At 48.8% G+C, this 12368-nt stretch overlaps 3 protein-coding genes across 3 annotated transcripts; all 3 read right to left on the reverse strand.

Annotated features, from left to right (window-relative positions):
- Nucleotides 1–1804: 1804 nt before the first annotated feature.
- On the reverse strand, nt 1805–4212 carry BP5553_06328 (uncharacterized protein; the record flags this gene model as incomplete). The annotated part of the gene is made up of 4 exons (XM_032014951.1): nt 1805–2063; nt 2163–3022; nt 3106–3169; nt 3332–4212. 4 exons carry the CDS (start codon nt 4210–4212, stop codon nt 1805–1807), a joined length of 2064 nt encoding a protein of 687 aa, XP_031868372.1.
- Nucleotides 4213–7145: 2933 nt separating this feature from the next.
- Nucleotides 7146–9625, reverse strand: BP5553_06329 (Uncharacterized protein; the record flags this gene model as incomplete). Its single annotated transcript, XM_032014952.1, has 3 exons — nt 7146–7962; nt 8015–8432; nt 8491–9625. The coding sequence occupies 3 exons, from the start codon at nt 9623–9625 to the stop codon at nt 7146–7148; spliced, it is 2370 nt and encodes a 789-aa protein (XP_031868373.1).
- Nucleotides 9626–10237: 612 nt separating this feature from the next.
- On the reverse strand, nt 10238–11343 carry BP5553_06330 (KRR1 small subunit processome component; the record flags this gene model as incomplete). The annotated part of the gene is made up of 2 exons (XM_032014953.1): nt 10238–11218; nt 11284–11343. 2 exons carry the CDS (start codon nt 11341–11343, stop codon nt 10238–10240), a joined length of 1041 nt encoding a protein of 346 aa, XP_031868374.1.
- Between the last annotated feature and the right edge of the window lie 1025 nt (nt 11344–12368).

Below are 12368 nucleotides of genomic sequence, written 5' to 3' on the forward strand. Positions count from 1 at the left end.
TATGAAATATATACCTTGTTGTACGTTCATACTGGATCTAGTATTTATTGTACATGATGATGCACGTGTATCCGTAAAAGGGGGAGCAGAAGGGGTATTATCGGTTTAAACCGGTAAAGCCGGGTGTGCAATTAGAAACATATGGTCCTGCCCAAGTTGACCTTCTGGTTTGGGGAGAATGAAGCAATAGCAGCACGCTCTCGGCTAATAAACCACATTCGATCAGCGTCCCTGACGTCGTCGTCGTCGACGAAGCCGCGGGGGGAAACCGGAAATCCAGCACCGTGTTTCTGTGTTAGTCTAGCTCCGTGATCCATTCGCATCTCCGTCCTCACGATCTCCCCAAGGACGAACAAGCAATCCGTCTTCATTATTTCAGTCCATGAGATGAGTCTAAACAATACGCATTCTACCTCATTCGCCCACGCCAAGCCACCTTTCACAGCCCTACGAAGTACCGGTACAGCCTCACTCCTCACAAGCACAGAACAAACAAACACACCAAACCAGCGCCTTTCCCAGCCCAATTCTCCAGGTGGCAACTCTAGGCTCTGGGGAGCCAGTTACACACAGAAAAGCCAAGGCTTGTTCGAAGTGCAACAAAACACAATAAGGGTTTTTCGGGGGGGCCGTGGCCATTATCAGGATCAGGCTTCCCGCTCAGGCTTCGCGCTCACTCGGGCTTTTTTTTGCGCCTTTGCCAATCGGAAGATTACTGCCGGTGTCTAAACCACGAACCACCACCAACCATCACCATACTCGGCATACTCGTATTTTGCGAGGAAAGCCAGAGCTGGTACCACGCATAGGTAGGTAATGACTTCATTCGTTTTTCATTTTACCACCAGCCCCGCTAAAAGGCCGAATTTCCGAATATGTACTGTACCTATATTATATGGGATTCGCAGGATTGATTAAGGAAAAACCCCCCGGTGCTTCGTTTTGTTTGGACACGGCTATTTTGAAATGGGGTTGAGTTGCAAATAGGCAGTTTTGGCCAGAGCAAGCCTCCAGGTTTTTTCGGTATTACTTTCGGCAGCTCCTTCTTGGTTGTCCCGAGAAATACATCGACGTAGTACAAGAAGTACAAAGTAACTTAATCCTCTTTACGTCTAGTCCAGTCCATCCCCATAGAACGGTCTGGCCAAGGCTGCCCCTAAAAACCTCTCAGTCCACATTATTTGATAAAAACGAAAAATAGCACTGGTGTGTATACGGCGAATTAAACTTCACCTCGTCATAAGGCTATCAGCCACTACCAGCAGTTTGCCCGTCGCTAGAAAGGCCAAGATCGTAACAAGGCCGACGGATGCTGCCGGTGGCGAGGCCGATCGATACTTGGCCGAAGGTGCGATGTGCTACAAAAACCCGATAATGGAAATAGTGTCTTATACAAGTAACCTATAACAGAAGCTTTTGTGGGGGGGTTGCCACTTGGCAGGCGTGCGATGATATTGAGGCGCATACCTGGGGATGGGGATATGTGATATGTGAGTATGCTGCGGAACCTTAATTCAGGGATATTGTAGTATATGTTTGTAGACCTCCGTTCGTAGCGGGGTCGTATCACGTAGGAAAGACGTGGGTCTCGAATCGAACTTACCTGGAGATGAAACAGCTCGGGAGATATAAACGCACTTACAAAGTATAACAAGGCTTCTAACTGACATCCCGCCCAAACGAAAGACTCACCACATGAACAACAAACACACACTAGTTCAGGCTTCCCCCTCCGAGCGACGCGCCTTATTCATGAGTCCGCAAGTCATTCAGTTTGTCATTTTTCTAAGACAGCGATCTAGGCTCAGCAAATTGGTATGTCGTCTACATCCTCCTCGCCCCTTCGCACCATACCAGCTACCTCTCCATTAGAAAGACCTTCTATATAACATGGCCCAATAAGTACAATGCTCTCCCGCATATTCCTCGTCACAAACGGCATTTTTGCACCGTCAAGTACAGCGATCCTGTCTCCAACAGCCATACCAGCAGGCCCATTGCCCAAAAGCCCCGTCGCCGTAACGAAAATCGTCTGGTCAAATGTCATGAAATAGCGTTTCAAGCTATTAACCAATAACATGGCTGTCTCGTTTTGAAACACGTCGTATCAGACTTGGTGCTGCAACTCTGCTGCTCTGTCTTGACAGAAACACTGCAGAAACCGTTTAAGGAAACTAGGACCAGGGTGTAGACCGAGACTCTGGAGGATACCCGATGCTGACTGGCCCTGTTGGCGTTTGCCCGACAGCATGAATGCGATGAAGGCTGCAGCGAGGTGAACGTCGGAGATGTTGGCCCCGAGTGGTGCTGAGGGCCTGCAAAGGATATCGAGGACGAAATCGTCGACTTTGTCGGCAGACAGACTGCCTCTTTGTATTAGGAATTTTGTAACGGCCTGGAGCAGGGGCATGGTTTTGTTCAGCTGCAGTTGATTTGTTCCGTAAACTAACTGGAAGTCTCGAGAAGTTAATGATGTTTCGGTCTCATCCAGAGACGGATTGAAGCGGTTGATTCCGCACATCAAAACTCGGAATATGGCGTGTAAGAGAGGGATGCCGGTATTATAAAATCCCATGTTAGAGGCTGAGAGATGGGATATGCAGAGCTGTGCTACATTTTTAGCTGCGTGCGCAGCATCAATACGTTTTATTTGGACCACCTGGTCACACCAGATTCCTCTTGCGTGGAGTATCCGACTATGGGATATGCGCGGGAAGGCCTGGTTTATCTGTTCGCCGAAGGAGAAGTCCACGGGCCGGTGACGCATCTCTATAGTACCAGCAAGAGTGGCATCCCATACTGGACTGTCGGCTCTCTTTGAGCTGAGGTCTGGTATCCACGAGGGTAATTCCCAATGGCGTCTGGTACCCACAAGCCCGGAGAAGTAGAGCGGTTGGAAGTTTTGCCAGTCCTCAAGTACAGTAACGATCCACTCGAGATAAATGTCCGCAATAGGTTTTGAATAATAGTCGAGATTAACGATGGATCGATCTGGTGCAGTGTTAATTGATTTCCCCTGATTCTAAGTTACTTCATTTGGTCTTTAGCCTCCGCCTCGCAGTAAAGTCTCAGTGAGTTGTGCGGATAGCTCTCCATGACGCTCACCTTAAGACCGCCGCTTTTACTAGCTTCCATAGTGTCAGTGCCGTTGGTCCAAACAGCAACAGTACTGAATCTTCTTGTGACAACTGTGACAGCCCCTATGTCCCCCTTCCACGCAAATTGATACTTGTACTTGGGCCCTCATAGGACACCCGCCCCCGTTCGGCTATACAGCCTACTAATGTAAGCAGAACCTACTCGAAGCTTTCGTGCGAAGCAGAGCAACTACAGGACTCTACTAGATGGCCAAGCATTCCGTGGTAGAAAGTCCAATTCTTTCCAGACCTGGCTGGCTAGATATCCCAGCTCTCTCTTTGAGAACACGAAATCTTGCTCTCGTGTTCCTGGTTGGGCTCGTCTTTCAAAGAGTAATTCGAATGATATTCGAATTACTCCCGTCGCCACTGGTCTATCACCCTCGAGAGTGACTTCGACCTCTTGGTCGAGACTTGCTCTCGGTCTTTGCTCTCCGTGCTCCTCTCTCTTCCAGAGTTTAAAACACGCACGCGGAATGGAAGTCGAGATCTTGATTGTAAGAACTTGCGTGACGTGCGCGGTGGGAGCGTCAGACTCGATCCATAGTTTTGCAACACGATCGAGGTCGCGTTGCGACTGTGAGATTTCCGTCTCTAGGGCAAAAGTAATGTACCCAGCGTTGACTGGGCCAAAAGACTTGTCTGGTTGTTTTATAACAGTTGGGAAGTGCACCACCGCCACCCCGCCAGGACCTATATTCATGGCGGGACCCATCGTAAATAGTTTTCGATAGAGCTCTTTCTCGAACTCTTCGCTTGCGACTTCATGTGGTCTCTGCGGCGGCATCATGAGTATTAAAAGGTTTGTTTCTTTGAAATATAGTATGTGTCTTTTTCTTCCTAGAATTGGGGGTTCGATGTCGTCGTCTTCGCCTTCTTCTTCATCAACATCAAAGTACTCCGCTGGGAAGCCAGTGATGGCGACTAAAGTGTCGCCAAGTGAATCCTGGTGAAATGCATCTTCAAAGAAGACTCGTAACTTGTGTCGAACGTCACGATCATTTGTGTACGGGATTGCAGTTTCCACATCTAGTAGAGTTTCGGGATCTATAACGAATCCTCCGGAGGATTCCATAGCTAATTTACTGTAAGTTTATTGAAAATAGTTTGGAGGCGTATGGTATAGGGTAGAAAGAGTCTACTGATACCGAAATATTTAATACTTATCAAGGATATATATAAGAGCGAATATGTTTTTTAAAAGCTACGTCACTAGAAGTCAATTACTAGTACCTCCACCAGCAAATTGCTATACCTCCGCCAACCATACCTATTCTGGATTAATAACTCCGCACAACTCTGATACACCCAGCACAGTACATTTCACATAGTAAATGCATGTCACTTGGTTATAGCTACATGGACGGTAAGGTAACCGTAAGAGTAATCTAAATAGCACTAATATACGGCCGAAGTATGATGGAGTCGGACATGATCGCAAGGATCGAGTGTTTGGAAGCTTGGTCGATACAGATTGCATCGATCCAAAATAACCGCGGCAAGGCTTCGCTCAGCGAGCCTGATGCGAGGTGCTTGCGTATGTATGCCATGTAGCGCGACTTATCTTGCAATCTTTGTCGACTAAGAATACATGAAATAGGTTGGTCTTCCTCCGTCGAAGGCAGCAAGTATAGTAGCCTGATCTCTCCACGTTGGCCATCCAAGGGCCGGTGTTTATATTCTGATGACACCAATGAGCTCTGATGAGAACTCATGCTAAACGGTCCCGAACTGCTTCCCAGTTGGTTGCTGGTGCTGGTACTTTCGTCCAGTTGAGCATGCCAACTCGTTCTTCCAGCACTGGACTGTGGGAAGATGTTGCGGACGGTCAAATAAAATGCTGATTATCATGATTTCTGTATTTGGATTCTGACATCGTCAATGTGAATAGGGAAGGCGTCGTCGAAGACGAGGCTGTCAGGCAGCAGCGTGCTGTTGGGGCTGACGATACAGTAATAGTCACGGGTGTGGCGGTAGAAAGGCAATACCCTTTTCAAGTACTAACGGAATAAATCTAAGATCAGTACCTAAGGTAGGTAGACAGGGCACCGATTTCGCTCCTAGATATACCGATACCTAAGATATAAAGACGTCGGTCCCAAACACAACTTCTTGTAGGGTGAGGCTGTTGTGGTGTTGTCCTGCTCTATCTGTATAGGTATCGTTGGGCAGTGATCGCCTTAGTCCATTTACTTTTGCCCATATTCCAAGCAGCGCAACCCGTCGCTCGATTTGCAAACAGGCCATGGATACTCCCCTCCTTTTCTCTCTATCTTGGAGATTTTCTCTTTTAGCCGCCTGCCACCGCAGCAGGTGCTGTTCAATATCAACTCTTAAGAAACCACGGAACGCATCATATATAAGTTTCAGCCAAGGACCAATGAGGTATCTTGTCATAGGCGAAAAGAAATGATGTATAATAAAGTTCCCTCCATTCTGCTCTAAACGCAACCGAGAGCTATAGCGTGAAGGAGGCAGCTCTGCTCAGTTGTTGGATATACATCATCTGATACCACCCGTCTTCTCGCCGGCGAACCGCAGTTTTCGCAATCCGGTAAGCCGAGTCAGTCCCATTTTCTCCTCTCACAATGGCCATTCATTCTCACTGCTTATATGCTCCAATGCTATTCTCCCTAGGCAAGGCTAGGCCCCCTTTTCTCCATGATTCAGTCTTGCCGAGTAATCGAAAACTTGGTGATCTTCATTTGGGAAGTGCAATAGACTTCTTTGTATCTGACTCATTCGGGTCAAACCACAAAATCCCAGGTTCTAGAACTCCGGGATCAGCATTACCAATGCGGGAAATTCGATGCACTAAAGCATGACGGTCATTCCTCACCGCCTCCATGCTGCAGATCTGGTCAGGAAATACCATGGGTATGGAAACCGGGAAAGAAAATGCGATATGCAACAAAAATCCGGCATCCCCTTCTTGTTCTAGTTAAGAAGTAGGGAGACCAAAATTTGGAATCTGAGGTAGTAAACATCATAGCATATAGACGTCAGGCGAAGCCGGACATGTAGCAAGACATGTTATGCCTCTGCTCCACGCTGCAAGAATGACAAAAAAGTCCTCAATGCTATTCCAGAGCAGAAATGTGAAATTCAACAAATTCTTACTCCTGTCTGTGCGCTCTATATCGTCGAGGGTGAACAAACAGAGCAAAAGGCATAGCCGAGTAATCAATGACTTTCTCTCCGCAAATCACAATCGACAAGGCAAATGACGGGAAAATATCATCATTGTGCATATACACAGAATTGCGACGTGCAACAAAATCCCAATGCCCCATTTTAATTTCGAGAACGCACCTGGAAGGATAAAGGATATGAGGTGAAACCAGGAGATGCGAGGCTCTGGTCGACGTGCAACAAATCTATTGTTTCATTTTATGGTTTGCTCGAAAAGGAATGGTGTATTGACTAAAGGACGGGGTCGTGGTTTGGTGCGAACTCTCAACCGCTTCCTCCTCATTGATACATGACGTGATGGTTGAGTGGTGTGGTACCAGTAATGCATATTTACCTATACCTTGGTAGATAGATCAGTCTAGTTGCATGATATCTTATCGTCCGCCCTGCGAGTTGCTTCAAGAGGTATTCACAACCAATAGGGAAGTCCTCAAGTAGTATGCAGCTGTCTGAGATCCATAATTCGGTATCATCTGGGGCATATAGCCGAATGCCGAGGTAGACATAGTCATCCTAATGCATAGATAGGGCTGAGATCGATCTGCAACAATCTGATTGTCGCCACGCTTCCTGCCGCAGGGCTAACGAGTTCCAGAAGCATTTGCAGGGTCTTTCCCCAAAGAAGCATGGATATTTGAACGGTAGTAGACCATTGGGGTGGCTATCTAAGCCTATTTCGGCAATATCTCTCGTTTTGTTGCATGCCATACTTTCAGGTACGCGCTCAACTAGCCGGTAGTGTACCATAAACGAGCTGGAAGCAGTTCCCAAATCCGTGGGTTCATCTTAAGGTCACGCCGTCAGTGGCTCGGGTGATTAAAACGGATTGTTCCCGTCCATGGTAGAATAATCCCAGTCACCAAGATCAATCAACGGCCCTCTCGACCAATCCACACTATTCAACCAGTCAAGGTTATCCAGTCCGTATTCATCATTGCCACTATCAAAAGCCGCGGGTGGGGGTTGCGGCACCGTAGTGTCCAAAGGCCCCATAACACCACTCACTGGCAACTCAAAGTTTTGGCCAGCAGCCGCCTCAGTAAAAGCCGTCGAATCCGAAGTAAATCTTTGCGAAGCGGCTGGGATTGCGGTACTCTGCGACGAGGGCGGTGAAGGATCAAGAACCCGATCCAAAATACGCTTAATGATCAATTTCATCCGGACACAAATCTGGTAGTTCCCGGCAGGAGGACGAACCCACTCCAAGAACCCAATAACCAGACTCAAATTCTGCACAACCTCCGAGCGGGGTATTCGCAGGCCGGGGGTTCCTGGGTGTTTGAGTTGGTTCAGGAGCTCGACGCAGAGAACGCCGGCTGATGGGACGCCCCAAGACATTAGCATCCAGTCGAAGTTGTGCTGCTCTGAGGCAAAGCGGTCCCGTTGCACCCATATCATTACGGTAATTTCTAGCATTTCACGCGCGCAATCGACCATGGATTGGCCGTCCGCGAAGCCGCGTTTGTGAGCTAGTCTCTCGAGGACGAGACGGTCGTCGAGGAGGTAGAGGCGGGTGGTCATGGTTTTCCAGAAATGGCTGTCGCTGTATGTTCTTATCCGTGGGTCGGACAGCGAGAACTGGAGGAATGATGGGAAATCGGAGTAATTCTTGTCGAGGCGCTCCAGTAGACATCTGCGAGTGTGTTTAGTTGGGGAATTAACAGTTATATGGCGGCTGATCAAACCTAATCTGTTCCTCTGTGCAATCTTGTGCATGTCCAAGAACCAGCTCTAGTATCTCACCAAGAACGATGCCTAGTCTAAGGTCTGTACGTGCGACCGTAGCTCGGTAGATGTGACCGCCGGTATTCCAACCATTCGAGTCAAGCTTACTTATTGCTTCAGCAAGCTCTTCGCCCCCGCGCGTAATCACATCATCACTAAGGTCTAAGGGTTCTTGAAATCTTGTATACCGATAACTGAGAGCTGGAGGGCGGCCAGTGAGGGTAGCGGCGCCTTTGTCGAAGCAAAATACTTTTACAAATAGGCGCTTCCTCAACTCTGTAAGGAACGATATTGGCTGCTTCGCATCGGTCTGTCGATGTAGCCCAAGTGCCGTGGAAGCACTTACTAGATCCCCAAGCTGTCTCCAGACAACCAAGCCTAATCACTCGTCAGCCATAGCCACGATAGATGATTGCCCAAGCTCCCCTTGACTTACTAGTATCACCACTGATAATAGTCTGTAGAGTTACGTTCTTCGCCAACAAGGCGATCATCAGGGTATTAATAAGATCGTTATAATTGCTCAGCGTAACACAAGCTTGTACGCAATCCTTTATATCCATCGCGAACGATATCCTATCCCTTCGTCCCCCTTTCTGGGCCGTAAAGAACGCATCCCGCTCGGACATACTGAGAACGGCGCCCGCGATACAAGCAAACACGATGCCCAAACTCTCCCACCGCAGATTCTCGCCAGAGAAGGATTCTAGCCACTTGGTATAGTCATCAGGACCGCTGGGTTCCTGCAACGCTGTAGTAGAATTCTTGAACAGGATCCCAGACACGTGTTCCAGGCCTTCCCTCTTTCGCGGCTCTTTAAGCGATGAACCAAATGTCGTCCATACACTGGCCGCGCAGCTCACTGCGCTGTGCTTTAGGAAGGCAGATTCATGGCACTTTTCATAATACCGCTCGAGAAGGAAATTACAGGTATTTTTATCCGGCAACGCTCTTAACACTTTCGCTCCCAGCGCCACGCGTGCGTTCCCTCCATCTGAGCAACTGCCGCTGAGCAACAAAAAGGTCTGCGACTGTAGACTTTCCGATGGCAGAGGGGTGTTGGCATTCTCATTGGAAACGTGCATTTCGTTATCCCCAGTGGCAAAGTTCTCTCTGTTTTCCATGAAGACGGCGGAGAAGCTGGTTGGGCCGAAGAAGCTCCCGCTGCTACCAGATTTGGCTGGGGGCCGTCCAGACGACGAGGTCTCCGTCGTGTTTCCCGGCTGGGCGGGTGATTGTAATGATCCTCTAGCACTTCTTGGAGATGTTGACGAAGGTGAGGCCAAGGCCGAATTGGAAGGGAGAGGCGCTGCGGTGTTGCTAGACAATGCGGTACTCACCCTATGTCTACTTGCCGCCGTCGTGGAACTCGAGTCACGAGCCTGTGCTGAAGGCCGGGTCATAGGGGCCTCTAGATAGACACATTTCCCAGAAACCTTCCTGCGCTTGCAGCGGTCACACACAGGCAAGGCGTGGTCGCAAGCTATCTTCGCTATCCGGCATGGCTCACAGGCTTGCTGCTTGCCATTCCGACGCCGAGGAAGCCCGCTAGAGCTGTTGCGGGAGGTCATAGTATGGAATTGGGAACTGGTTGGAGATCTTTTCCCGGCTTAAAGTGAAACGATTGTGCCGAGAGGCAGTGAGCGGGGGTAAGTAAAGTGGCAGAAGCGCTGGCTTTGGGTCTTGAAGAACGGAAGGAAGTGGAAAGAAACGGCTTTTGATATCGGAGTTGAGATGCACCGACTCACCAGCTGACGGAGTAATGAAATCGAGTTGCCTCGCTCGGAGTTCAGACAGTCGGTGTTCGGCATTAAACAGGTAATATTGCATTCAGGGATAACGATAACTGCTAGTCGTCATGTGAGATTTCAAAGGGTTAGTTTACATACCTAAGTTAGGTACCGAAGATAGACAAGTATTATCCTTCCTTCATTGCGAGATTGATCGGGGCAGGTGGATTGGTATAAGCATTCCAAAGACTCGAAAATGTAATGCGCGGCAAAGAGACATGTTTGACCATGAGATCCACCACCAGCAGAACCTAAAAACCTGAAAACCAAGAGTGTCCTTTCTTACAATTCAATTGCGTATGATCTGCAGCCGGAGTATATAAGACAGCCAACTCCCACTTGGGTTCCTTAATAACGCCTTCGCCAAATGCCAATCAACCTTCAAAGCTGCATTCAATCCTCCTCGGCCTCAACCTCAACCTCCTTCCGCTTCTTCTTTTTCTTGTCTTTCTTAACTCCTTCGTCCTCGCCGTCGCCCTTATCCCGCTTCCGCTTCTTCTTCTCTTTCTCTTCCTTCGGCGCAACAAACTCCTTCTCCCTCTCCTTCAGCTTCTCCTTCTTCTTCTCCTTCTGCTTGTCCAATCGCTCTTCCCGAGCAACCCGCTCCTTAGCTTGTTTACCCAGGAAATATTCTCCAGTCTCGATCTGCAGATCCACCTTGCTCTTCTCTTGCGGTGGAGGGAAAGGCGTGTAAACCTTCTTGCTCTTGTCCGCGACCTTGTGTGGGACGCGTCTCTTGCTTAGATTCCTCTTCTTGAAATGCGGCAGGAACCGATCCCAGCTCTCGCCCGCTAGTTCAGGGTCCTTGGCCAGCTCTCTCTTGATCATAAGCTCTTTGATGTGGTAGATAGGGTGGATGTTGGCCATGCAATCTTCGATGATCCGCCGTACTTCTTTCAAGCCCTTATAGGGTCCCATTGCCGCCACAGTGTTTCCTTGGACTAATAAGTAGCATTCTGTAAGAAGCTCCAGTGCCTTTAATGTGCTACCATTGGGGCCTAATATCCTCTGCCGCCTCTTGACGAAGCGCTCTTTATTCCGCACCAGATTCCGAATCTTGACTATGTCGCAAGCAACTCCATCGTCTAATATCTTGACGGCTTGGGGTGCGGGCACACTCCTTGCGAGCAACTTAATCAGATCTCGGGCGTTGAGAATTGAAGCGGGATCATATGTCTTTCGCGTGGTTTTCACCGTCATAGAACCCTCAACCAAATCAAGTGTACAGGCGATGCCAGACTTTTCGAGCGAGCGTGTGATAAGTGGCCATGCTTCTCGCAGATAGACTTCACGGTATTTGGGGAAGAGAGTTACGAAGGAGGATTCTTCGGTGAATGTTCCGGCAGTATTGTCGGCGGGCGTAAATGCTTCAATCTGTGGGTGCGGCAGCGGTCAGATCTATATCCCTCTGAACAATGGGGATTTCGATTGTTATTTACCTTCCACTTATCGATATCATCAGTATCCCAGGGCTTCTCCCTTTTGTGTGTTGACGGCATGTTGAAGGTGAGCCAGAGTTCTGTTTCTGGCGGGGGAGGGGAGAGCGATAACGAGCAACCTTCACGATGCTAAAAAGTTTTGGGCCTGAAGATTTGCTGCTTGTTGCAACTTGCTGGCTCCCGTAGTGCGTAGTCAGCATCCGAAATATATACGGACACGTGTTCGTACTCGTACGATAATCACGTGGCACTACCCCTTTCCCGCCGAGCCCGATAAGGAAATACAATCTTACGGAATCTTAGGTGGCTTCATAAGGCTTTACGAAGTATGGATTCATGGGATTATGGAGCCCATCAATCCTGCTGAACGGGCATTAATTGGGCAGTGATTGCCGATGGAGCGATTGGCAGATCCACAGGCTCCCACACGCATCCACAACCCGGATTCGTACGATAGTGTTGTTCCAAGTATCGCTCTCGCCGGACTCGCGGGAGAGCGCCTTGATGTTATGAAGATGCACAGACTTCTGGAAAAGGAGAGCGGCCTTTTATGGATTGATTGCTTACTTGCTCGTGCAGTTGTCGCGGACCTTGATTTCTTCTATGGGACACATTCATTTGGTATATTATCCCGCCGGCTACACAGATCGGCCGCGACACAATCTAGCCGTACAATTTACCAGAAACGCGGGTGCAGATAGATAGATCGAGGCAAAAGATCAACCCTCCCACTTCGTACGGAGCGAACAGACCACAGTACATGATACAGCATTGCTCTCCCCTCGTCTCAGCTGCATTCTTGAATTTATTTGGTCTTCGTCCGAGCCGTCATAGCAAGGTCCAGCTCATCCATTCCACTCCATTCCGTGCAACCTTGGCAGTGCATTATTATTCATCGGTGTGTGGATTGTTTTGGTGCTTTGCAACTTGTACCTTGCGTCAGGCTTATTATAGCTTTTTATAGATCTGCAATCTGCAATCAAACTCTATCGAGTGGTCCGTATCGGATCTATCATTGGTAGCGCGAAGGATAAGGGGCAGCCCCCATGCCCCAGGGACACAATCCCTTCCCCGAACTCCAAACA

The sequence above is a fragment of the Venustampulla echinocandica genome, assembly GCF_003357145.1.
Source record: "Venustampulla echinocandica strain BP 5553 chromosome Unknown scaffold_4, whole genome shotgun sequence".
NCBI classification, from domain to species: Eukaryota; Fungi; Ascomycota; class Leotiomycetes; order Helotiales; family Pleuroascaceae; genus Venustampulla; species Venustampulla echinocandica.